We start from the raw sequence: 27,819 nt of genomic DNA on the forward strand, positions 1-27,819 counted from the left end.
GAAAGAGTTCTGTGAATGAACAGACTGTAAGGATTGTACCCAAGTTGAAATATTTTATATGCAAATAAAACGCCCGATGGGTATAAGGACAGCTGCTGCACAAATCAAGTAGGTGATTCCAGATTAACTTCAGAGTTTGATTTCAGTTTTGCAACTGGCCATATTACTGCTTGTGTGTGCACCTATTGGTTGAAAAGGTGATAAAAGGATAAAGGAATAAATAGCAAAATAGTTAAGCATTGCTCAAAATTCAGGTTTGTTTTTTTTTAATCCTTTCACTTAAGGTGGGTTCTATGGGCAGAAGTAATGCCTTTTATTAGACCAGCTTGTGTTTTTGGAAGGGGTAGGTGAGCTTTCAGGTAGGTGAGCCCCTTTCAGGTTTGAATTAGAAACAACAGAATACAAAACAAAATTGAAAACAATTGATCAAGGATTTTTATAGTACTTCTGTTCATATTAACCCACCAGGCAGCATACATATGTCATTAGAAGGCGATGAAGGCGCTCTCACAGAAGTATTACTGTTCTAAAGGCATTTTCTAATTTAAACATTTCAAAGTGGCAGTGCTGCTCTGCAGGCCTGAAAGTGAGCAGCATGTGCTCTTCAAAGTCAACCAAGTTTCACTTGGAGGACCTATCTCATTATTTCTGTAAGTGTTGGATATTTAATTTAGTCCTCTTGGCTGCTCAGTCAAAGAGCTATGAGGAAAAAGGTTGCTCTGTGAACTGAAAAGGAAGAAAATTCTTTCAATAACATCCTTGGGGAGCAGGATTATTTGAACTAGACTGAAGGTTGCAAGTAATGATAAGGACTAATAAAACATGTATGTTGCGTAGGAGGAAAAGAAAAGTTGAATCTCTTTTTATGATAAAAAAATGCAAGATTTCTGGTTTTGTTGTATGTGTCTGCCAGTTTTGTTAATGTAGTGTTTCAAATTAGTAGCTCCTGAGGAAAATTACGTTCCTCCTGGAAATACCTGTTGCTAATTGCATGACTAGCATGGAGTGTGGTACATTTTGAAAACTTCAGGTTATCACTCAGAGGTAGCAGCCGTGGGAGTTGCCTGTGCTCTGAAACTGTTTATGCAATGTTTGCATGAAAGATGAGAATTGCTGTTATAGTTACCGCCAATGGATGGTGCTTTCCAAGTCTACTTTGAAGTCTAACTACCATTCAGAATTAGAACAAAAACTAGGATAGGGTTTTGTTGTTCTTTAAATTGCAAATATTTATCATAATCCACCCTCCATTTGGTTCCAAACTTTATGCATGACTGAATGGGACCCAAAATACAGGTATCGGGTTAGGTTCTAGCCCTGCTGGTATCATCCATTTGCAACACAGTGTTTCTTACCCAGCACTTCAAGATCCTGGGCACGTAACAGCACATGCTCCACTGACTTTCTCCTCCTAACAGTGATTCAACTTGACAGGTCTTTTCTGCTGGCGCATGAACTGTCTGGCTGTACTTAATTTTTCCATATCCTTTCTTGCATTAGAATGGTGTCAGGATAGACATCTCCTTACAGAGATGGTGCCATCCAAGTTTGAAGACAGTACTGTCTGAATTTGATTATTTCTACTGAATTTGATAGCAAAGCTCCCATAATGTCAATTTGGATAAATGTAGCTGTAAGTTGGTGTTATTAAAGTAGTAGTTTTTTTAATGGTGTTTGGTTGTGAAGTAGAAGAGGTGACTGTAAATCTTTACTTGATAGTTTTCTAGAATTGTTAGTTTGCACAGGACAGGGCCTGAGATCCTGCTGTGTGTTAGCAGAAGCTGAAAGGCAGACTTTGGAAGACCTATAGAAAGAATGTGCTGCAAAAGTAGAATTTGGCTTTCTATTAGGTTTTAAAACAAAACACAAACCCTCCAAATTGGTACTGTTAATAAAGTGAAACTCAACTGATTTTTATTGTTAATTTTTTATTTTTAATAATAATGTACTTAATTTGCTTTTAAATAGAAAATGTCTTTAAATGCAGACTGAGGTAAATGTAAAATTGAATGATTGCCACAGAATGTGCTGTGGCTAGTCTGGAGCAGTGCATGTACAATTGGCCAGCTCATGGGTGCCTCTTACACGCCTGAGGAACTGTAAGAGCCAACTTTCAGTGGAGGCAGGCTTCTGACTCTCTCCTTTATCCAACGGCTAATTTTTCACCAAAGCGTATAGGAACTTCATACAGGAACTTCTTCCCCTTTTGTGAAGGAGTGTTAAAACTGATCAACAGACATGCTGGGGAGAAGGCAGAAATGACAACAATTGTATGTCTCTGCCCCCCTCTCTCTAATAAGCTTTGTTTCCTTAGGAAACCAGGCTAAGAGGCATGTCCTCATTTCAGCTTTGTTTTATTTTTGCATTGCAAATTTGGAGCTTTGCTCCAAGAAGACCTCATTGTATTCATAATCTTCAGTGTGGTGTGTAGAGCCTTAGGGAATTTTTCTTCAGCCTAACATCCTGAGGGATAATGAGGAATGGGAGCAGTAAGATTTTTTTTTTTTTTTTTTTTTTAACTGGGAGTTACACGGGGAGTGGAATAGCGCCAGTGAAACTGAAAGACTTGCTTTGGGAACGTACTCCAGGATCACCACCCATACATGCCTTTTGCACACTCTGAAGGAAATGAGATCAGCCAGTTGGGTTAGTTATACTTAATGTGGGGAGTCACTGAATAAATGTGAAAATGAAGGAGTTCTGATGGTAATGATGTTGATGGTTTAAGAGATGGTAGAGGAGAAAAGTAGGCATCACAGTTGGTTAGTTAGGTTTCATATGCTTCATTGCAGGGAAGATCAAACAATAATATAAGAGGCATACTTCTGTATCTGTCAAATAGTGCTAATAACTACCCTTACCATTTTCCTCCTGAGAGCAAATGCAATGTGTAAAAAATGCTGTTGTCAGCTTATGAGCAGAATGAAGGACCACTTGCCTGGGTAAGTAGGTTTACAGAAGATGTGAACAGGGTCATCTTGTGCTGGAAAGAAAACCCAGCTGTGTCCAAATTGTAACTCTTTTGAGATCATGTTTGAAAAGCAGTCTTTTACTTGGCAGTGAGATACTGGATCATGTAGTGCAAAGAAGAGATGCATATTACTAAAGCTTAAGCATGAATAAAAATATGAAAACAACTTTCAAAACTGTATTAGTATTATGGGATTGTAAACCATTGAAAATCCTTTCTAGGATAGTGCATGTGCTCCTTTACATTGGTGCAACAACTTTCTGTAAAGCTACATTTTTTTTTAATTAAAGAAATACACTTACTCATCAACCCTTTTAATGCATAGATAAAGATCGTTGATCTGAAATGAGATTTGTAACTCTTCAGACTGTAGATAGAGACATCACATTATTAGCATCCTTCTACAGCATATTAGCAGAACGCAGGGACACTTCTATCTGCAGGCATTGCTGTTCTAGGTGCTCTTTTCATGCAGGCACTCACTTATGTTTTACAAAACATGGGACCAGCATAAGCCTTGTAGAAGAGCTGTAGCATGTCAAATAATTAACACAAAAGGATCAAATTTATTCATTTCAGGCAAAATGAATAATCATGTTTGTTGTTACACTAACGTATTTTATTGCCATGTTAAATACATAACTTTTTATTCACCATGTCTATGCATTGTATATGGATACTGTATTTTTTTTCTATTATTTTCTTTCTAATATTTCAGAACTAGAATAAGAGAGAGGGAGAACCTGGTTCAGGAACTAATCCCCTCCACTCCCTTTTTCATTCAGAGCCTGAGCAAGCACCTACATTCTTAGCTTTCCCTTAGGATAAACTGTGCCTATACTGACATGAATAGAAAGTGATGTGGAGGCAGGAAACTTGTAGTTCCACAGAACTGACAAATCAGTTAGATCTGCTTGTTTGTGATAATTTTACTAGTATTTTCTGAGATGCTCCCAGGTTCAAATAGAAGCACATTTTATTTCAGGAAGCAGGTTTTTGATGTTTTTCCTATGGAAAAGGTGACAGTTTGGTCTGAAGTTTTCCAAAGTGCTGATGTTGAGTGTTCAGTTGCTCAGAAGAATTTCTTTAGGTAGTATGATGGTTCATGAAAACAAAATTGATGCTTTTAATATATCAATTATTTTAGTGTTAACTTTTTATTCTTGAACAGATCCTGGTAATTCTTGGAAGTTAATCATCTAGAACCTCGGGGGGGGGGGGGGGGGGGACGACAGGACGGGACGGGGGCTATTTTTAGGCTGTTTTCTGTGTAAAACACTACTGACCTTAAACATAGTATCACAGAATGGTTTGGGTTGGAAAGGACCATCCAGTTCCAACCCCCTGCCATGTGCAGGGACACCTCACACTAGACCATGTAGCCTAAGATTCTGTCCAGCCTGGCCTTGAACACTGTCAGGGATGGAGCATTCACCACTTCTTTGGCCGATGTACCAATACTGTATCTCTTGCAATGTCTGTCACCATCACTAGAAACTTCCTAGATAGGATTGTAGTTGAAAAAGAAGAAAAAAACCCAAAACATGAAAGCTTTCCTTTAATCTATAGTGTTACAAAATATTTAGCAGATGTGCCTTCTGGGCAGCAGGAAGGCATGCCTGACCTACTTTCGTATTAATCACTGAAGGGGTATTTCATGATTTGATGCTGGCAAATATCAGCTGTTACATTTCTGGTGTAAAAGCTTATCTGAGTGTGAGTTGTCTTTCATTTTTTTCTTGGAAGAATATTGGTGAGAGGATAGCAGAAAAAAAAATGAATATAAAGAATTTTGTCTCCTCTTTTCAGGTCTTTTTAGTTCTGTCTTAAACTATTGGTGTATTACTGCATTTGTGGGCTACTGCAGCAGTAAGTAGCAAGCTCATTCACATGACAGCCACTTTTCCTTTGCAGTGCAATCAGTCCCTCTAATTTTTTCCAGTGTCTTTTTGTAAGAAGCTGCCTTTTTTCCAAGGAAACAACTATTATTCTTTTTTACAGTTCTGGAATCTGCCTGTAACAATTAATATGTTAATATTTTTCCCAATTACTTTAGTCATCTCTTTGTATTTTGTAGGGTATTTTTCTCACTGAGAAATAATGGCTGTATAGTATGTAGTCTGGCTCCTCTTGAGTTTTACCACCATATATGTGCATCAGTTCATAGGCAGTGTGTCCCAGTGGTTGCTTTTCCCCCTCTGGCATTTTTTAAGAACTCTTTGACTGCCAGCAGAGGTTTTGTGGCACAGATAAGATTTGTGGGTGCTAACAAATAACACTGACCTTGGCTGCCTGCTGGCTGATTTTCATTCTGTAGACCTGAAGGTCATCTGTTGAATGCATGTGTGAAAATTATGGCTGTTGGTAAGAACATGCTGAGTTTTTAGTGTGTGTCGGAAAATGCCATTAACTGCTGAGTGCTGAAGAGGAGACTGCAGCAGAGTTGGGTAACTGGGGAGTGGGGAGAATGGAGGCACTCGGCACTGATGCCTTGAAAACAGATGAGTTGTGTAGCATTATCTGAAATGGACACTTGCTTGCTGCTCTTGTTCCCCTGTTTCTGTCTCCAGTGCCAGATGTCTTAATTCCTTCAAGAGTCATGGTCAAACAGGTAACACTGCAGCATTTTCTTAGAGGAAACACCTGCTACAGGACAGTTTGCACACTTGCAAACACTCAAGAGCATGGAATGTGTGAAGGCAAATATTCTGATGCTAGTGATGAAGAATGCTCCACACTGCCCAGTGTATTTACCTCTTCTCAAATTTCCTCCTACATTCCTAGGCCTCTATAAGTTAGATCATTTTTACAAGAAAGCCATAAATTCCATGCATGCAGGTCATCTTGTTCATACAATCTGTTCATAAAACTTGCTTGTGAAAACGTCAGGAAGATTTAATAACTAAAGCGGTGGCCATTCCTTTGTAGACTCTAGCTTCAGAACTACATTTCAGTGTCAGGATTTCACTGGTGTCATTTTGATCCCCTCCATAAACTTAGAAGATGTCCAAGCTCTTCTAAACCCCTAAGATTTGGGTAGCAACGAGAGGAAGGCTTACCTTGGGCTGGCTGCAGTGATTCCTGCTCCAGCTGCTGCTCTACCATTGGCTTCCTGCCACCGCAGTAGGGTTGGCTCAGCTGTTTGTTTGCTGGGAAGCTGCAAATGTGTTTGTTTAAAGTCAGAAACTTTAAGTAACCAAACATTGATGTTCTCCCAGTTTGTAAACTGAGGCCCTGTGTTTTGGTACTAACTGCAGTCTGAAATCAACATAACTTCACCCTCAGAAAATAAACTTTGTTTCAGCTGTACCTTCCTAGCAAATTCTTACTCTTTGGGATAAAACCTTTTGTTGGAAGAGGAAGGGGAAAATAGTTGGTATTCCTCCTACCAATTGGTAAGAGACAAGTTAAGCAGCTTTATTTTTGTTCCAAAATAAAAAGCTGAAGTCTGGGAATTACTTATGAATTGCTTTCCCCTTCGGGAAGTTGGAAATCTTACCATGTGGAAGAGTTTGAACTCCATTTCCATTGCTGGTTGAGACTTTAAGACAGGCAGTTTGTGCTCAGTGCGTGTAGCCGCCCCTCAGGGCTGTTTGCAACGTGGCACAAGAGTTGTTGCTTTATCTGTCAACACTTTTTACCCTGTTCCTCCTGCTCTCTGTAGCACTTGCCAGTGCTAACAGACTTGTGGTCTGAATATTTCTTCACAGTAAGCAGATGTGCTGGTATCGATCAGAGGAGCAGTTAAAGTTTAGAAATGTTCACACTGCTGACAATAGAACACAAACTTTTTAATTGCATGTGAGAGCAAAAAAGAGACTTCTGTATTCTTCTGAAACTGGTGAAATTTATAGATAATTGGAGTTGGTAGAGTTTTAAACATTATAACTGGTAAAAAATTGTCGAAGTTGGTTTTAGTAAAATCTGGATTAATGTTTAAGTTAGGGCATGAAAAGGTGTTCCAGCTCTACATAACAGAACTTGGATGTTCACTGGAGAAAGGGCAATAAAAATTGCCTTGATTTGCAGGAAAGGTGGTGGGAGAGTTGAGCACTGAAACAAGTGAGTGAAGGAGCTTGTGGAGTTTAAGGATACGTTAAGTGTTGTAACAGGCTGTCTGCAGCACTTCTTAAGTGGTAAGACTGGAGAGTAGTCTTAGAAACCTTAATTTCCTTCTTTTATTTGTCTGCTCTTGAAACACTGTGAGGAAATAAACTGAGACAAGTAATGGTTGTGCAAGGGAGCCTTTCTTCTGTAAAAGCGTGCATCTGCTAAATCTTACGTGGTGAGTGCAAAACGCTTTGTCCACACCTTCCAGTCCTCTGCTGTTAGCATCTGCAGCGTGAAGGGGGTTTGTGAGAGGGACGAGGCCTCACGGTGACTGAAGGCAGCTCTGTGGTTCCTTGGACCCAGCACAAGGTCTTTTGTCCAGCAAGTGCCTCGCTGCAGACATCAGCGTTGTAATGTGGCCAGGCACGTGACTCTTGCCCACTGAGTGCTGGTGTTAAGAGGCCTTGATGAATGGACTTCCCTGCTGAGGAGAGTTGGTTTACATGTTAAATCAGTAACTTTATTTCCTTCAGATTGTTTAAATGTGTAAAATGTCTGCATGTATCTCTTAGGATTGGGACACACACACAGGGACACAGCCGTGCAGATTCAGCTGCAGTGGTTCAGAAACTTTCTGGCAACATCTTGGCTCTGGTCTTTTGCTGGAGCTTGTTGCCATCAGAAGCGGTTCAGCAGAAGGGGCTGGATGTGGATGCCCACAAAGCCCTGTAGAGCCACTTCCTCCCAGATCCTTCCAGCTCCTTCTCGCGTGGTTTCATTCGGGCATCTGTGCCTTTTTCCGCCATCTGTAAAGATGTAAAATAAAACCATGCTCAAACCTGAAATTCTCCATTAGGTTTGGGGAGGTTTTGGTGTTTGCTATGTTTCAGTATGTGCTTGCTGTATTTTACTTTATTTTTTGTAATGGAACATCCTGCAACTTCGTCTCCCTGTGACAAGAAGGAGGAGGATTTGCACGCAGGCTCAGTGTCTGTTACCTGGTTCAGGGAGATCTAGTTAGGTATGTTGCTTAGTGCCAGAGGGAGGAAAAGAGATCACTTGATCCATCAACAAGACCACATGACAAGCAGCTGAATGTAATTAGGTGGGTAGGGTGGTGGTGTGGGGCTCGGAGCTTTGCATGTGAGTGTGAATGTCAAAGCTCTCAGTCTCAACTACACTGTTCTGGGTTTATTCTTTTTCCTCTGTGGATGCTACCTGCAGATAAGAAATGGCTCCTTTTGCATGACTCTGGCATTCAAGAAATCTGAACAGGAAATTTGTCACTGAAGTACCCTTGGAAAGCTAGAGATCTGTTTGCAGTTCTTAAGCATAGGTATGAAACACTTTCTACTTTTTATTTATTGTCATAACATTTCTTACACTGTTTTCATTGAGCTGACAGTTGTTGTGTCCCAACTGTTCCTCTGCTAAGAGTTTTGAAACAATGTTGCTGTACTTCTGACAAAATGCCTGAAATACTTTGATTTGGAGAGACGGTTCAGCGTTGCTGCATCCTCATGTTCTAGGGGGAAAAGTAAACTTAAGACTGGGAAATAATACTGGCTTACGTAAAACGTGGGTTTTGGGTTTAAATGGCATAACTGCAGCTTTTGGGTACATCTTTGGTCATTGCTTTTCACAAAGAAATCAGTCAGATTTAAAGAGAAACCTGGGTAAAATGAGATGAAAATAAATGACTGCAGTGACCCGTGATCAGGGGACAGAGATGCCCTTTCTGGTCCCACATCATCAGCCAACATTTCCTTCTGTGTTAAGTCAAACTTGGTTTACCATTAGAAGGTTGAATTAGACCTTTGATAATAAAGTGTACTGCATAAATAACATTTCATAATACAGAACAAAGTAACTCAGTATTTTTAAATATTATACTTCTTGAACTTTTCCCCCCTCTATTTAGTCATGTGTTCTCATTAACGTATAAAAATAAGTCATACTTAATAAACACTCCTTTAGAATGGTAGGGGTTTTTAACTGGTTACACACCAATGTGTTTATTCTCATGTGTACTAAATGTATCGATCAAAGGCATAAAAAGGGCATGTTTCACAGTCTGTTATTTTTAATTAGCAAAAGAAATTGGACTGCAAGGAACCATGAGAGCTCATCTAGTTCACATTCCTTATTCAATCATGTAGCAATGCTTTCAATCTTACAATTAATGATGGTGAAGGCAATATGAGGTGGGATGTTATTACTGTGTTTTGTATTGCCTTTGGAAGAAACTCAAAATGTATGTACCCATCCGACTGGGTCATTCCTTGCCACCCCAAGCATGAATCTGTACTCAGGCATCCTTTCTAGCCTGTGTCTTTGCTGGTGTTTTTCTACTCGTAGACCAAATCTCCAGTTTTTGTAGACTGTAAAAATCAAGGGGTGGTTGTTTAGAGAACAAAGAGCAGTATTCTCTTCCACTTCTGTGGAAGGTCACAAGGCTTTCCCAGAGTTTTAATTAATGTCTACCATAGAGTATCATAAGATGATGTTTTCTAGTCCTGATCAACACTCCTGACATGTGTTTATGAGAAAGTAGTGGCAAATTCATAAATGTAGTTAAGTAAATATGTGTTCTTGCTGTTTCCTTATAGACATTCTAAGTGTATGAAAATACTTGCACAAAATAACTGGGAGGAAGGATTTTGTAAACACTGATGCTTGACTTCGTAGTTTTCTTTCTGTGCTGTGATGGATGGATTGGTTGTTAAAATTGCTTCATGGTAATTTACTATTATATAATGATTTTCAATTAAGGCTTTACATGTGCATTTTGACTGTGTGTTCCAGAAACAATTTCTAGCACATTTTAGGGTAGTGATTTCTAATAGCCTAAGTTATTTGAGGATTAAATTTTGATAATGTTGGGATTTTGTTGCATACAGCAAACCAGTATTCTAGCGTGTGGTACTGCCCTCCTTTCCCTCACCATATAATGGGTTTCAGTATATTTGCTTTTTTTCCAGCATGTCTTTTGTTCACAGCACTATCTTATACAAAACATCCTTAGTAATTAAGCATGGTAAAGAAAAACTAGGAATCTGTTTTAGGTGTGATTCTTTAAACATGCTAAGAATGGCATCAAAGAGAAATTGTGATTTTATTTGCCTTTAAAAACATACAATGAAGAAAATAAAGATAAAAAATTCTGAAACTATGCAAAATTTGAAGAATGAACTAAAACCAAACCAAACCCTTAAAAGCAGTTAATGGAAAAAGACATGGTACAGATCATAGTACAATGAGGTAAATAAACTCTAGTCTAAGTGGAAAGAACTTTAAAGAGAAAAAGTTTAGAGTAACTTTTCTTTGGTCTAAATGTTTGACTTTGTAACTAGGAAACGATACAGCTCCTGCTTCTGAATTCTGTTTAAAAACTGTGTCATGGGAATAAGGTTTCTTTTAAAAAATTGAGTTTTGATGCATTATAGTACAACTGTTGGTATAAAGAGAAGCAGAACTGGGATCTCGGTGAGGTGGGAATTCTCTGTGAGTAGGTTGGCATATGTTAGCATAGCTCCGCTAAAGGCACTGTGGCTGTATTGATTAATGCTGCGATTTTCTTTTTTCACATACTGAATTTGGTTTTACTGAAATCTCATTACCAGATTTTTATTTCCTTCACAGGAAATCATATGCATTGGTTCAAAATCAAACCAAAGACTGTGAGCCAAAGTTAGTCTCTTACTAAAAGATGAAACACCAGCAGCTACTTTAATGAGTCTTATCAAATATAAACTCTTGTTGGACAGTACCATTGCATACTCCGAGTTTCTTGTGACTTGTGTACAGAAGTGTGTAGCTGAATAGATTCTTTCATATCTACTTACCCTTTATATCCCATTTTTCATTTCAGAGGTTTGCTGCCTTTCTCAATCGTAATGTAGGACTTTAAAAAATGCAGATTGTTCTGTGAAGTGGGTTTGTCAGTTTGCATGAGGCTTTCTGTAAGTATGCAGAGTTTCAGACTTAGTGTTAAGAAAGCACAGTCTGAATCCACTGTGGTATGAAAACTACACATATGTTTCCTTGACACAGTTTTCTACAGGGAACTTGCACTGCTTGGATCAATTGGAGCAGTCTGACTGGTGATTTATTTTCTTGGAAGAACTTTGTATATTTTTCCCTGAAACTTGGGCTGTAGAGGTGGTTGTTCTGTAAGCTCACTGCTGCTAAGCCATTTATTACCTATAGCAAAAGCATTCTGAATAATAATTTAAATTGAAGACTCTTCTATGGGGAGAGGTAGCAGATTACCTGTTACTGTAGGTCAGCTAAAGTGAAACTTGAGGGCACTATGTCTGCATAAAATGTTATGAAAGAATTCTGCAGGAAGGTGTCTACAGCATGAAAAGCTGGCAGATTTCAGCCAGGGGTGTTACGCTACAGCCATCTTGGTACCCTCCCTCAATCTGGGAATAACTAAAAAGAATAATATTGGCAAACTGGCATTAGGTTTGTGATTATTTTAGCTTTCCTTGCAGGGCTCATGCATACCCCAATGACAAGAATTAGTGTAAGAAATTCTAGTTTGCTGTGCTGTTTACCTGAGCAGTCGTCACTTATATCAGGATTTAACCATAATTCATGATGTAGTATGGGATTCTGATTAGAGCAGTAAGATAAATAGTGCTGGCAAGTCAGGTTGAAAACCAGCAGGCTTTTTTGAATGGAAGCTTTGTGTTGTGCAGTTCAGCCTGCTTAATTGGTGCTTCTTTTGAACTGTTCCTTCCCTGAGGCTCTAAAAAGGAAGCTGTGCAAGGATATAAATTGAAGCAAACATTTGGCCAAAGCACTGTCTGAATATTTTGGCAGACTGCAGAGCCTCGGCTTGGACAGTGTTAATACATGCTGCAGCTCTGGAGCTGTTCAAGGGGAAGATTCATTGGCTTGTTGAAATTTACAGGCTTATTTTCAATTCTGGTGAGGGAAAAAAATAAAAATAACCCCCCAAAAGACCTGTGGTTTTAGCTTTGCTTTGTTAGAAGAGTTTGAAAGTGGTATTTTTGAACCACAGCACACTCATAGCTTGGGTTGGAAGGGACTTTTAGGTCATTGCCTATTGAATACTGCCTGGCTCTATTTCAGGCAGAAGTGGTAATCTGTTATGTAATGGACAAGTTAAATTATGCTTAGAGTATTGTCAGCAAGTTATTTCTACCCTTTTCAAAGCAGTTATGGAACATGGAAGCATCACATACACTTATCCTGCCCAGTACTGTTTGAAGGTCTCTCTCTTGGACTGTATATGTTACATACTCTGAAATCAAAGGCTCAGTTCCTTTTTGAGACCTCGTAAGAGCAGATTTTTCGTGACTGACCTATCTCAATTTCTTTGAAGTGTCATGCTGCCAGCCTGCAGTGCTCTGACTACACTGCGGTGGTTGCCAGCACGATCGAATGCAGGCCCAGTGAATTCAGCACCTGCAAGGATGCTTCTGTCAAGGTTCTTTTAAAGTTTGGGAGAATTGAATGCTAGCTGTGAGCCTCAGTTTTATCAGTCTGCATACGTCCTTCTATCTCTGTCCATGTGCATCACTTCCCTGCTTAGCACTTCTAGCTGTCCCTTGCGTTTCGCATCCAGTCGCATTGGATTTGAGATTAAGGAGTAAAAGGAATAGAATAACCTTTTCTAGTTACTGGATAGGGTTTTTCTTAGCTGGCGGTTTCTCTTGCTTTCCCACAGGTAACTATAAATTTATTTTGCTCTTTTTGCTAGATCCGTTTAAGAAACTATTCTGATGAAATATATCCACAAGTAACTTCTTATTATTCCTAATGTCATGACCAATATTTATAGATAATAGGGATTTCCCAGCTCATTAGAAATGGATATTGATTAGTAGTTCAGTCAATAACTTTGATAACCAGTAAAATTTCTGAGGAGCAGGATGTTTGACTGGTGGCTGGAAGTGTGATCTGACACATCAGTCCTGCTCCAAAAGGCCAGGATGCCTTGTGGTTACCTGTTACTATTCAGCAGGTGTAGACAAACTAACTTCTGATGGACTTAATCTTTGGCTATATGCATGTCATCTAACTAATGAGAAAACCTTTAACTTCCTGAGGAATGAATAGCCAAAACAAAATGTAGGAAATGCTGTATACTGTGTCCCTTATGAGTTATTGTTGAACTTGATCAAGTAACTTGCACCAAAAATAAGGACGGGTCACAATATTCTAGAAAAGCAATAATGCTAAAGAATGGTAGCAGCTGGGAAAAAAAACGACCAAAAAACTAGTAACTTCTGTTGCATCTTCCAGTCAAAAACCAGAGTTAACAAGGAACAGAGTTAACCTCCTGTAGGAAACAGGAAGCAGGTATTTCCCAATCCAAAGGATGAAAAGGTGCAGTAAATTCTGCATGGAAGTTCTTTCCTGCCTCATCCCTTTGTATGCTTGTCCACATCATGTTAGATAAATGATGCAGTTTTATAGTCCTATTTGTATCATACTTGTGTGGGTTTCGCTTTTGTCTAACGGTGACTACGAGGACCTTGAGGTTGTCAGTTGCCTGACCTTCTCCGTAGACTTTTAATTGACCTAATCATGATAATTTATTCTTCCAGACTGTTTCCCTCTAATGCAGCACGTATGTTCCTAAACTTGGTGGTGTGACCTTTTGGAGACTCTATCTGTGTGTGTCCTACAGAACAAGGTGGGAGGCAGCCGAGAACTTTCCTGCCCTGGAGGAGGTTAAAAAAATTAAGAAAGTTTTTAAAGAAGCTGGATATATTTTCCTCTGGCTGTTTACAGTGAGTGCTTTACCGGGCTTAAACAAAGAGCCTGGCCTGACTAATGTGTATCACAGCCTACTGAATCACCCGTATTAGCAGAGCATAAAGTACAATACTTTCTTTATTATGAGTGCATGCACATGCTTTCCCTGAGTTGTCGCTTCACTTACTCTAACTGCAAATAGGAAATTGATTCCTTTTTCAGTTTTTAGGGTTTTTTTACCCTTTCTTCTTCCTTTTACTCTATTCTTTCATGTGTCTGCTTATTCTAGCTGTATTCTGGAGATTTTTATCTTGAGAAAACCAAACCATTCGTTAAAGAAATGCTCAACTCTGATGATCCTCTGTGATTCTTGTTATCTTCTCCTTTATCTTTCAGAGGTTATTTCTGAGAGCAGAAATAGAAGTGTACTCTTTTTCCTTTACCCTTCTGCAGTTGGAAGTGTTGCTGAATGAGTGGGTAGGCAAACCTCTGTGAGTATGACCAGCTGTGTAGGTGAAATTCTGGTGGTCCTGTGTTGGCTTGAAAGAGTTGGAAACTGTTAATCTATGTGAGACTGTCATTTATAATTCCTAAACTCTGAGGTGGGTTCCAAAGGGGTCAGAATTGTCACATCAAGGAAGAATGCTGGGCATTGCTCTGAATTTCCTGTTTATAAGTTAGTGAAAGAGCATGGCATGTTAACTTGTAAGGCGTTGTGGCTTAAAGCATTTATTAGAGGAACAGTTGAATGGTTGAGGGAGCAATAAGTAGTATGGAGCTGTTTAAAAAAAAATTCTTTATTTTTCTCAGTCTCCTCTGGAGTTCATTGACATGGCACAGATGTTTGCTTCAGTGCTGCAGCTTGAAAGCAACTTCTGATGCAAGTACAAAGAGGTAACTTGGGAGGCAAAAGCTCTCTCAGGAGGGGAACGGATCCTCTGAGAGTGTTCAACTGTTTACATCAGAGAACATTGTGAATCTTTATTTATCTATGGTATTTTCTTATGATGAAGCATAAAAATGTTGGAAACTGGTGAGGGAATAGAAATGGCCTGGTGCTTTTGCAGAAAAGCTGAAACTGCACGGAGAGCCTTCTGTATGGGCGATGTTGGAGTATCACCTGCAACATTACTGGGTTTATTTTCCATTTTTTTTTCCAGTTCCATGCTGCCTTTCATTCCTTTATGTAACCAGGTCACGCTTTGAAATTCTGCCTCCTTTTCATTGGTTTATTTATGCTGAAATGCAGATGTAGTTGCAAAACTAAATTGTTTTCTTTCCTGGCTTCTCCATTCCCAGTTTGCCATGGCTTTCTGGAAACAAAATCCAGAATCTGCTGTTTCCTTGCCTGGCCCGTTGTGCAAGACTCTTGCCACATCTGCAAACCTGTTGCTTCACTTACCCTTTTTGTGTCCCGTTCTGGGTAGGATGACAATTTTATGCCTGGCATCTTCCATTATAGCTCATTCTCAGAGTGCTTTGTGTGCTTGTCAGTTCTTGCTCTGCCAAAATTCTGCTGTTCTAGCAAAGCTGACAGCTGGTGAAGTGTTCTACAGCACCTTCAGCTGGGACAGAAGTGACATCAGCATTTGGAAGCTAAAGCCTTGCAACCTATTTTGTTTCTGCATTTATTTTGGCAGGCTCCTTTCTGTTTCCTGAGCACCTTTAAAATCACTGAGCTCTTTCCAAGAAAGAGACAATCCTTAGACATCGATCCTACAATTCCTTAGAATTTGTCTGTAGTTGAAACTAAAAAGGTCATAATGGTAAGATGTCAAGTAAAGCAATTGAGAGTAACCAGGTCAGAGCAAGGGAAGTTCTTCCTCTCACTGGTCAGAAGAAGGGATATTATCCTTCTTATTATTTATGTTCCAGTAAAGTCCCAGAGATTGCAGAAAGTGTCATTTTGGCCAAATTTAAAGCAAGCCAGGTCAGGTATTTTCTAAAAAAATAAAAAATAGTGCAGCTCAGAATATTTCATTATTTCTTTATTAACACTCTTCTCCCTATGTAACAGTTACTTGAGTTTATAAAGAATAGTTGTCACAATTTGTTTCTATTGCATACGTACATATTTGGCAGCTCTTAGCCAAAGGCACTTCTAATGAGTTTAACTCAGTCCTTTGTTTCGACAGAGCTGGTAAGTGTCTGATGGTGACCAGTTCTGCAAGCACTGAGGTGCTACTGAAGCCTTAGAGCAGGGTGAGGCTGTTTGCTACGCTTCACCCACGCTAGGCAAGAATGTGGCTATTGCATTGCTGTAGCGTGGAGGGAGTGCTGGTATGGCAGGATTAGTGAACTTACACCTTTGAGGTCCATATCGCTTTCCTGATGCTTCTGCTGTAACAGATCAGGAGATGTATTAAACAGCTATTGAAGTTGTTTAAGCCTGTGTAGTGCCCAGGTGAGAAGCTTTTTTAGTATGCGTTCACTTGCACTTTCAGAGCGTACAAATATGTTATTACCTTTACAAATATGTTATTACCATGTACTTGTATTGACACAGTGGCCATCAAGAAACCTGGAGTACCTTCCCTTTCTGCCTGTTTGGGGTTTGGACTCCTCTTTCCCCAATGGCCATGTCAACACTTCAGTCATAAGCATGCAGCCTCAACTGCTTTTTAAGAGTAAAGCCCTATTTAGGGAAACCTTCATTTGCAAAGCATTTTTTGAACCCTAAGTAGCACTGACTTTTTCATGGTATATTTACAAATACGGCTCAATTATGTATGAATACAGTGGAACCTTCTTAAGCTGACTCCCAGCTTTTTCACCCACTGCGTGCTCCTCTTGCTATGTTAGATGCCAACGGATGTAGCCCCTTCAGCATGTCCCTCTGTCCACTGAGGACTGGATCTCTGTTGCAGGGGGAATATGCAGACTTCACTGTGGTTTGGCTTCTACCCATAGGATACAGCCTGGCTGACTGTCCCACTGTGCCACTGGGGTCTGGTTTTCCTGAGCAAAAAAGGCAAGGCCAAGACAGTTTGTAAGATCTGTCTGAAAGCTGATACTTGCAGAAGGTGGACACTATTAAAAGTTAACTATAAACCTTGAATGTCTGCTGTCCATCCCCAAAAGGACAACGTGATGAAATACTTTGGTATCTTAAAATATGAATTATTGGTCTAATATCTGTGTTTTGGCAAATTTGAATTAGGATGTCTCTTTAGAGTTGTGTGGTATCTCCTGCCTTGTTAGTCACTGGCTTTATGGCTGGCTACACAGCAGACTGAGAGCTGGGGTGATGTGAGTCATTTCACTTTGTATGAGGGGGAAAAGTGGGCTGAGTCATACAAATGTTTTTATTTGAGTAGTTTCATACAGAATAGTGGCTTTTTTGCTCTTGGGAGGGTTGGCTGGGTGGTGTAGTATGGGGAGGACAACTCCACCCCCCAAAAGCTTCCTCTGTTAAGCATGTATTGCTTCTGTGTGAAATGGGGTAGTGTTGCAAGTGTGATCTGAAGTCCTGTCAGCCATAATACCTTATGTTCAAGTCTTTGCCAAAGACTAATATTTCCCTTCTTTAGAAGTCCATGGTAAACATAGCTTTCACCATGGTACCCACTGAGCAGCACTGTGTCCTTTAGCCTGTACAAGAGAAAGAAACCAGCAGTTTGCATTAGACACTAGTGTATCCTCCTCACACCTGAGGGAGAAGGATGTAAAGCTGTGAATGGAACTGATCCACATATTCCATCATTAATACGTCTTTATATGAAACCACTTGTTAGGAACAATGTAATTTTACTAAGGCATGTGGGTGATTGAGCAGATCTGCTTTTAGGTATGTCATGCACAAATCTCTTCTGAAATGCTGTTTGCCTCTAGGAATAAATGGGACATGTGAACTGTGTAATTGCTTCCCAGCCATGCTGTCAGGCAGCGCCCTCCTTAGACATGGAGATGTGAGGCACACCTCTCTATCTCTGAGCACCCATCAACACGAATGCAAACAGGTGACACGTAGGCCTCTTGGCTGTGTGCTAAAGAGGTGGTGCTAGAAAAATACTCCTACTGGAAGTGCTCTCTCCACTGTGCCCTAACTACTCCTTTAGCAGAGTTTGGGGTAAGTGGTGTGCTTTGCTTTAAATTGATGTGCTTGAGGACTGTCTGATTAGGAGCATGTTCAGTTTTACAGGATTTTTCCCTGTACGTGTGTACACGTTTTCATTTGCAGCTCAGTGCTTGTTGAGTCTTTTGGTTTGTTTTGATTTCTTTTTTTTGGCTTGTGTTTTCATTTACTCAACTCTTTGTGCCTGCTTCCTTTTTCCTTCTCCCCTTCATCAGCTCTGCAGCAGCACAGGAGTTGCATGTTTTGTGCAAGGCCAGTTCAGAAAGCATATTCCCTGTCCCCATGCTGCACAGGGGAAATCCTGCATGCCAAGTCAATTTCCTTGATTTATACAGCAGCAGTGCTGCCATAGTCTTAAATGCTTCATCACACAATAGGGATGTGATAGTAGTGTCCTGGAGGCAAAAATATGAACCTTCTAATGGTGATGCGTGTTAATCTGAAAGTACCTTGGACTAGGAAATCCAGTGAACAAGAGGACTGCTTGCTTTGCAGAGCGTTCCTTCTTGGCAAGGCACAGTCTGGCTGTGTGTGTATGTGGAGCCTCCAGAGAGGCAGGTGTACAGGCACAGCTTAAGTGATGGCTGTGGGCGTCCTGTCAGCAGTGGAAAAGACCAGAGGAATTTTCCCAGCGCTTGCTCATGACCCCTGTTTATCTGCATGCTAGGCAAGTGCAAAGCCAGAGCTGAATGTGATTTAAGGAGGGGTCTACAAAAGGCAAAACCCTGTGGAGGGCTTGATGTGGAGCCTAAAACTGTGTCCATCAGTTGCTCCTAGAAGCAATATTTGGGGAGGATCATTCTAAAATTAATTCACATTTTTTTCTTTTGGTGACCTCATGAAGTTTAATTGTATCATAAATGTCCTCTGATTCTTTTCTACCTCCCACTTTCCTGATACATGAATTATAGAAATATGGAAGGAAAGACTGGAAGGTGTGAAGCTATGAAGTAATGGGACCATGACTTAAAAACTCTACAACAATTTTTGCTATGTTTTCACTTTGTTGTGAATATTTTCTTATTTGCTATGTGGAGCTGGATGTATCTGGGCACTTAAAACTGCAGGTCTCGGAAGTAGAGGGTGGAGATCACTTTCTAAATATTTGTACAGGGAGGAGGACAAGGCTTGAAACTGCTCTGAAAACAGCTCTTTGCATGTCTCCAAGGATAGGTTAACTGCACAGGGTTTCATAAGAACCACTCCCTGGAGATACCTGAATAATAGATTGACCCTGTGGGGTGCAGTGAAAAGTGTGTGCATTTCCAAAGCCAGAGAAGAAAATTTCCTTCTCGAGCAAATCCTTTAGAAGACGTTTTATGTCCTTCCTGTGAAGGGCTCCTAGTCCTCCATCAGTCATTTGCAAGTTATATTTGTTACCAGCCATAGGGAGAACTGAGGTTCAGGTGGTCGGAATGATGTGGTGTGTTTGTGCAAACTGATACTCTACAAATTGGACGTGATAATAGGAATGCCTTTAGGCTTTGCTTCCCCAAGGTCCGACCTTTCTGTTTAAACTGGAGCTTTCACCCAGCTCTGGCCAGTGGAAGGGTGCAGCTGAACTGTAACAGTTTCTTACAGCTCCAAGTAAGCTGTAGCACCCTTTCTTCCTTTGTAAGGCCTTTGCACAGGGTGCATGATAAATTAGTTTTATTACAACATAGATAAGCGGTGATTAGGCAGCACTGTAATTGGTTTCTGTTATTATAAAAGTAAGTTCTATATATCAAAAGTATGTTCTGTATACCTATAGCTAGCTAACAAAGTACCACCAAGACAAATACTTTTGTATAGGTGGGATGGCACAGTAAAAGATGCAAAGGTAGCTTGTGTTTGTATGATATACTCGCCCTAAGATTTCCATTAGAACCTTTTTAAGCCACAGTTAATTAGGGGTATTGAAACTGAAAGAACATGTACTTGAGTGGGAGCTTACACAGCCTCTTACTCTTGGAGAACATGATAGAAAAAAACCCGCCATACACGAGATGGAAGTCTAAATCAAATCCAGTCTTTAGTCAAATCCTCCTTGTTTGCTATTTAAAATACTTTTTCCTTTCTACTAGTGCATTTTAATGAAAAGACTTTGTAGAGCTACAAGGTAGACAGTCAGATTATACCTGGGTTTTTTCCTTCCCCAACAGGGGGTTTGATTTAAAAAACAAAACAAAACCCCCTAAAAACCTTTTGCTGGTATGTGTGAGTGTGTCTAATGGATCAGGGCTTTTAGTTTGTTCTAAAAATACTCTTATGTCAGCATGTGGCTGCCTTTTCAACTTGCTTACTTGAATATTTTGCTCTTTCAGACCTTCTGGTTGATGCAAGCATGCGGTTGTGGTGTATTTATATGAAACACTCACTGATAATTACTACTGCAGGCTTTTTTGTTTCAATCTTTTATTCTATTCATAGAATCATAGAATGGTTTGGGTTGGAAAGGACCTTAAGATCATCTAGTTCCAACCCCCCTTGCCATGGGCAGAGACACGTCACCCCAGACCATGTCACCCAAGGCTCTGACCAACCTGACCTTCAAGGCTGTCAGGGATGGGGCATTTACCAGTCCTTTGGGCAACCTGTTCCAGTGCTTCACCACCCTCACAGTAAAGAACTTCTTCCTGATAGCTAACCTGAACTTCCCCTGTTTAAGTTTGAACCCATTACCCCTTGTCCTATCACTACAGTCCCTGACAAAGAGTGCCCCTCCAGTATCCTTGTAGGCCCCCTTCAGACATTGGAAGGCTGCTGTGAGGTCTCCATGCAGCTTTTCTCCAGGCTGAACAGCCCCAATTTTCTTTGCCTGTCTTCATATGGGAGGTGCTCCAGCCCCGATCATTGTTGCGGCCCGCCTCTGGACTTACTGCAGCAGGTCCCTGTCCTTCTAACGAACTGAAGACACACTTTTATGTTGAGGACACCATTACTGAAAAACTTGGTATTAAAACATACCAGTGGAAAGTAAATTAGCAATCTGTGGTAAGGTGGTGTGAACTCTGTCACCTAAAACTCCTTTCCTGCAAGGTTTTACTGTCATGGAAGTCATAATGCAAAATGTGGGAAAGGGAGACTCAAAACTGGAAATTGCAAAAAAGCATCAGATGCTTTCCACTGACTTCAGTTGGAGGTATCTGGGCATAAATCTGACCATTGTGTGCAGTTGGTTGTGGTAAGTCTAGTCATGGCTAAATCAACTAAGCACAGTTATGTCGTGTAACCAGGAGCATTACTAACATGAAGTTGAAGCTTTGAAGATAGTTATGGTTTTTAGCTTAGTGGTGGTGACTGCCACCCACACACTTGAGCTACTGAGTTTGTTCCAAACCTCAAGCTGTGAGTTTGTATTTAAGAAATTTATTGGTGTTTTTGCCATTGATGCAGACTACCGCAATGTTTGATTTGAATAAAGTCAAAGCTATTTCCAGCTACAAATAGTTCCAGTAATACTTACACACAGTTAAAACACCATATTTTACTTTTTTAAATTCTTTTTTTTTCATCATCTATCTTATCTTTTATATCTGTTTCCCTCCTTGATAAGAGAATGCCAATTTTATGTTGCTTCTAAAATGGTTGTTTTAGGGTTATCTTTTCATGTTCATGTCTTTGAACACAACATAAGGCAGCTGTCTACTGTTTATTTTGGGGGAAGAGAGGCTCAGTAGCTACTCAACAGGAAAGTACTAGTGCACTTACATCATTCTTTCTAGCATATGGGATATTTGCCAGTGATTTTTGTTACACATTCTAGCTGTTACTGCTCTTCAATCAGGCTGTATTTAATATGGTTATTTTTCAAAGGCACAAAAAGAATAGAAAATGTGTGTAGGCCACAGGAAAACGTGTGTGTTGTTTTATGACGATTGATGATGAAGACTTAGCTTAAATGATTAGCTAGCATAATGATAAAAACTTTACAGGAGCAATTTCCACAGTTTTAAAACAACATAAATACCCCACAAAACCAACAACAAAACCAAAATCTAGCAGGGTTAATTTCCCTCTTTGTATGAAAAAATGAAAACCATTTTCAAGACTGAAAAGTAACTATTAATAGAAAATCACTGTCATTTTTATTTAATAGTTAATAATGTCCCAGTGAAAGTGAGATCAGAGTTGCACTGCTGTTATGTTTAAGTAACTTTTGTCAGCTTCCACACAGATTAAAGGCAGTTCTGCAGTTCGTGTTCTTTGACCTTGATTTTTCAGTCTTTCTGAAGAAGTTAAAATTGTGTGTTGCTTTCTCTTTCTAGTAAGAGGAATATAATAAAATTAACTGTGCACTTTTTCAGCCACAGCTGAATTTGATATTGATAATGGGCATAACTGGGAGTTTAAGGTGAAATCAGTGTAAAAGAGTACAGAACTGAATTCACTGCTGGATGCTTGGTACCTCAAGTAGTGATTTGTATTTTAAACATTTGCCGAAATAAGCCTCGGCAGAGTTGTTGACTGACTAATCCTTTTTGGTTTGCTTTTTAAGGTGTATCCTGAATTCTCACTATGTCTGATGGGGATTATGATTACCTCATAAAATTCCTAGCACTCGGTGATTCTGGAGTAGGAAAGACCAGCCTTCTTTACCAATATACAGATGGCAAGTTCAATTCCAAATTTATCACAACGGTGGGCATTGACTTTCGGGAAAAGAGAGTGGTGAGTTTTCACAAATGCTGTGCTGCTTTCAAATAGTATCTGGTCTGGTGATGGGTAGAATCTGTTTTTAAATCTAACCTGCCAATCCTTACATGTAGTGATGCAGTCAGTAGTTACTGTGGTCTTAATCTTGTGACAAGGAAATGATTTCATTTTACCTGGTTATTTTTGTTACCATGTGTTGTCCCTCCCATTTCCCCCAAAGTTGAAATAAGAAGAGCTGATGCTAAGCAGCAATTTCTTAGTGCTCAGCAAGTGTCAATGAGTGTACCTACTCTCCGAGTTGTGCTTATAGTACCTGGAGTAGCACTTTTATTGTTGACCTCTATGAGGAAGGATTGAACTGTAGTAAAAGTGGTTTTGCTGCTTGTGAACTCGAATAGCTAGTGAACAGAGACTGCAGTGTTGCTTTTTAAAACAGTTTTAAAACATGAATGAAATGGCATATCACGATACATGGAGCTGAACCGGGTTTCTAAGCAGCTACCAGAGAAGAATTGTGAAAAATCAGGTAGTAGGTAGTTTGTTTTTTCTTTTAAAACTTCAGAATTTTTCAAACTAGGGAAGTGTACTTTTGATTATAAATTGAGCACTGCATTAAGATAACTAACTGTCTGTGAGTCCTTACTGCACTGAGAAATTGATTCAGCATAAGTGGTTTTCATTTGTATGTGGAAGTATTAAATGCCTTTCAGTGTAGTCTGATGATTTACCAAGTGTCCAGAAACCTGTAAAGAGCATTGTGCAGGCTGGCTTTTGATGGATGACATGCACCACAGTAGTGCAAGCAGTAACCATCTCAGTGAAATGCAAAACTAATTTCTTGAAGAAGTTAGTGCTCCTTTTGTGGGATACTGAACATGGTGTGTTTACTTGATCAGCGTATTTGATAACTCAGGATAAGACTTAGGTTTCACAACCTGAATCATATAATCCACAAATTCAGCAAGTTTATATGTCTCTAAAGATAAGATAACAAGAGTTACAAACATGGGTACAACAGCAGTTGAAAGTAAAGAAGACCTAACAATGAGGTGTTCTAAACAAGAAATTAATCAATTCTTATCTGATCCTTCCAAAGCTAACAGATGCCCTTATTTATATTTTCATGCTGAGTAAACACTTCAGCTTTATTATTATTATCCATTTTCTGCTTTTTAAGCTATGATATGATAAGATCTACCCTCAGCTCTTTCTCAGCAATTTTTTGGCAGCTAAGATAAGATGTCATTGTCAGTAAATTCTGTTTGCTAATGAAGTTCTGTAGTGGTACAAGTATATTGCCTGGTTGCAGGATCCCATTGTTGCTTTCTTATATTTTAATTTCAACACAAGATGGAAGTAAAGCAATTTGATACAAGATAACAGTTAAATAGAAAACAAAAATAGTAAAATTAAGCTTGTGTAATGAAACTGCCAATTTCACTTTTACCCTTATTTTTAAATATTCAGTTGGATGCAAAATAAAGTGCATCCCATATTACTTTTGTCTTATAAAGCAGATGGATTGAGTTGCACTTGGGATCTTTGCATTGACAGTGCTAGTTTTGCTGCATTTAGCGACTTAAAATGTCAGTTATTTTGTGTTCTATAGGGGTTGGACCTCTAACATTCAGTCTTGCAAATTTACCTTTTACAGGTATATAGACCCAACGGGCCAGATGGTATTGGTGGCAGAGGACAGAGGATACATCTTCAGCTCTGGGATACTGCAGGGCAGGAAAGGTATGTTCCATCCCACATCTAGCAAGTAAGGCACGGGTCATCAAGCTAGTTGTGAATGGGACAGAGTGCATGAATTCTCTTTATTGATTGTTACATTTTAATTGTATGACTTGGGATGGGAAAGTGTGCTTACTTTCATTTTAACAGCAATAGAAAGTTTCCTATGAATACCCATTACATTACAATTGTAATTTCCAACTGCAGAACATTAAAACTGTAATTGTTGCTTTTTGGCTTTTGGAAACTTTCAGTTTATTTTTTCATAATCAATACATAGAGATGCTTTTAAAGCTTTTTTTTCCTATCAGTTTTCCTTAAATTTATGCAAGTATGTTGAGGTCTTGGGAAAGTCAGACAGATGAAATCGCCTCAAAAGATTCTTTTCTATTTGTCTATCAAAAGAGTAGCAGTGTAGTGGTTGGTAGTCTTAAAATCAAGAACTGATGTGATTAGGGACCAAATTCCTGAATCTTGATCAAGTCATGCTTTATAGTAGAAGACTTTGTCTAAGTCATTCTCATGTGAGAGCGAAGTGTCTCCTTGACTTCCTTAGGCCTTGATTAGGCCATAGTAATGTTAGAAGTTCTTGTTATGCCGTCCCTACATCAGCAGAACAATTATGATTAATATTTCATTCCAGTTAACTCAGTCTTAAATTACCTCAGTTTTATGCCTCTATGCTATTATATTTTCAAAGTAAGTTGTCAGATGAACCAACGAATTTACTTTCACTGGTCTAGGTTTCGTAGCCTGACAACGGCTTTCTTCAGAGATGCCATGGGGTTTCTTCTGCTCTTTGATCTGACAAATGAGCAAAGCTTTCTGAATGTCAGGAACTGGATAAGTATGGCATTTCTTTTTTCTTTCTTTCTTAGCATGGGTGGGGAGAGGGTTGTGTTTTTATAAATACAGAGTCTCACTGAGAAATAGAGCTGGAAATACTGTTTCTTATAGCTTTCTCAGTAGAAGAAAGAAAATATTGCATTCATAATTATAGTAGCTGCTAGCAGTGGCTTCTAGTGCTTACCTGAAATTCAGCCTTGCCAGCTGAACTTGAATCTTAACCTAGATGAAAGCAAGCTGAGAGAAAATCATATCCCTGGCTCTGATGATATTCAGTAATTTTAGTGCGTGGAAAGCCTATGCAAAACTCTATTTTGACTCAACTTAAGCTTTGTCAGCTAAACTTAATGGAAGGCGGATGTTACTAGGCTGGTGCACCTAGACAGAGGAGTTCCCAGACTCCATCATCCTTCAGGAGAGGGAAGTATATCCTTTCCTGGCAGCTCACTGAATATGCTTGGTGAGCATAACTCCTAAAGTTACAAATACACAGCTTCATGCTAGCTTTGTCAGGCTTCTGCTCCTCCAGCTTTTTCACTGGGTATGTGATAGTGGATGGCCACCTGTTTTCTGGCTCCTCAGAGCAATAGCAGAAGTCCTGTGAGGTACCAGAGAACACACTGTTTTCTGTCTTTCAAAGAGTCATTCTCCTGAAGGACTTTGTGTCCCCTGAAATGTGGTAGTGTTCTTAGTGAGCTTCATGTGTGATAGCAAATTGTGACCCCTATTCATGTTGTTGCTGTTAGGTCAGCTACAAATGCATGCATATTGTGAAAACCCTGACATTGTATTATGTGGAAACAAGAGTGATCTGGAAGACCAAAGAGTGGTGAAAGAAGAAGAAGCGAAGGAACTTGCAGGAAAATATGGGTAACTGACTTCCTTCCAGTTATTGCTGCGTTTAAAGCAGAATGAGCCTTTTTAAATGCCTTTTCTGTATACTCAAACGTTATTGTGAGAATAGGCATTTTAGAGTGCTTAACTGGCCAGTACGGTAGCTTTTTTTCTGTCAAGAGATTAATGTTTTCTGCACTGCCTAAAAGTTCATACTTAGCGTTGCAGCAGTCTTGCACTGGAGATGGGTTAATCTCCTTGTCAGTGAAAAAAGTGAATTTTCACAAACATTCTGGAAAAGAGATATGTCATTTAGCTGGAGATGCAGTTGAAAGAAGGGGGGGTATGTGTGTCTAATTGTTTGATCTTGCATGTGCTGAGGCTTTCTGTGAGGCACAGAAAACCCTTGTCTCTTACAAAGTGAAATCCAAAAGAGTATTTGGTGATGTGATCAGTGTCGTATCAGATTGTAGGGAAAGCAAAAATAATACCAAGCAATGATTGACGAGGTGAGTTGTTTTACAGAAGTTCATTCTAAGGCAGCCATTGTCTCTGGCATGGCCATGGAGTGTCTTTGAGAGCCTTGTGGCACATTCACCAGTGTTTGGATGGCTCCCACAGAAGAGCAGTTCTGGTCTAGACCACTGTTTCCTCTGCCCAATCAATCTTCCCTCAACTGTTCAAGCAATTTTGTTAGGACTGTACCTTAGGTACATGCCTGGTGACTTATCCTCAGAGGGGTCAGTCATGGTTTCTTACAGGCCATCTGCATTCTCACAGACTCCCTGACTGAAAACCAAGTCAGACAGCAGGAAGACAGGGTAACCTTGCCCTTCCCCATGTCCTTAAAGGGACTACTTGAAATCTTTGTTCCTATCAAATACTAATTAATCCCATAGTACTTTTATACACACTTAACTCTTCCATGGGATTTCTCTCTGGATTATGTTTGCATTTCAGTGTGGATCAGAAGTGCACTTTTGAAGCAAGTCTTCTGATGCATTTACTGTGATTTAATTCACACAGTGGAGCAGGTTTCTAGCATGTGAACTGGATTCCTTCTCAAGTGAAAACTAGACAATGTGCTCCAACTTGTAATCTGCGTCCTGTCTGGAGGAGTAGATCAGAGCTGATCCAAAGTAAAGCCCGCAAAACATGCATTGTGTGAATACTAGTCCTCAGTGCTAACTGGCTTGCTCTTCAGGTCTAGTCCTGTTGTGCCATGCTATTTCTTATTACATAGCCACAAATTAGCTTTCCTTGACCTTGAAAACTCATGGGAGGCAGATCAGAAGCAATCTATCTATTAGAGACAAATAGGTTTAGTGCAATATTACACTCTTTTCTTTTTCCTTCCCCTGTGAAAATGTTTGTTTGATCTCGATGTCACACAAACAGCAGCAAGTGTATATGGTACTTTAACCAGCTGCTTGTGAAAGAGCAAAAACTTTTAAACAGTAGCAGATTGCATGTGGCCATTTCTTAAAGATTTGAAAGAGATCATTTTGTGTGTGACTTTGAAATAATTTCTGAAATGCTTCTCTTTGTGACTGAAAATGCCAACTTAATTTAGGAATAAAATCAGAGGTACAGATCACGTCCAATCTGTAGACAGTTACAAAGTTCTCTGCCCTGTAAAGGTAAGAAGGGATAGTTGCTAAGAGTCATTTATTCCTGAGGGGAAGCAAGGTAAATCCTGTTGCAGCAAAACCAGTTTTCTGGTAACTAAAGTGGGAGATAGTGATTACCCTCTTTCTGTGGAAAAGTCTTGTACTGGTAAGTGATGTATTCTGAAAATGGCTGCAGGAGGCCTTCACCCTGCAACAGTAAGATAATATTTTTACCATTCATCGAATCTTGCAAGTTAAGTGAGAAATAGTTAAAAGTGAAGTGATTGTATTGGTCGCTTGGGGAGGAACACTAATGCAGCCGC

The 27,819-nt window shown here is 39.7% G+C and overlaps 1 protein-coding gene across 5 annotated transcripts in view; it reads left to right on the forward strand.

Moving 5' to 3' along the window:
* Positions 1–27,819, forward strand: part of RAB27A (RAB27A, member RAS oncogene family) — a 35,076-nt gene that overhangs the window by 5,840 nt on the left and 1,417 nt on the right. For 4 of the 5 annotated variants that reach the window (XM_062627990.1, XM_062628008.1, XM_062627980.1 and 1 more), the window contains 4 exons: positions 22,312–22,484; positions 24,124–24,209; positions 24,950–25,053; positions 25,799–25,922. In XM_062627990.1, coding sequence (XP_062483974.1) covers positions 22,332–22,484; positions 24,124–24,209; positions 24,950–25,053; positions 25,799–25,922 — 467 coding nt within the window. In that variant the 5' untranslated portion in view covers positions 22,312–22,331. Of the gene's footprint in view, positions 1–8,239; positions 8,358–22,311; positions 22,485–24,123; positions 24,210–24,949; positions 25,054–25,798; positions 25,923–27,819 lie in introns of those variants that run through there. The other variant, XM_062627998.1, reaches the window with a different exon arrangement.

Source organism: Pezoporus occidentalis, unplaced genomic scaffold (genome assembly GCF_034315485.1).
Source record: "Pezoporus occidentalis ecotype Australia unplaced genomic scaffold, CSIRO_AGI_Poc_V1 ctg11, whole genome shotgun sequence".
In the NCBI taxonomy this organism is placed as follows: Eukaryota; Metazoa; Chordata; class Aves; order Psittaciformes; family Psittacidae; genus Pezoporus; species Pezoporus occidentalis.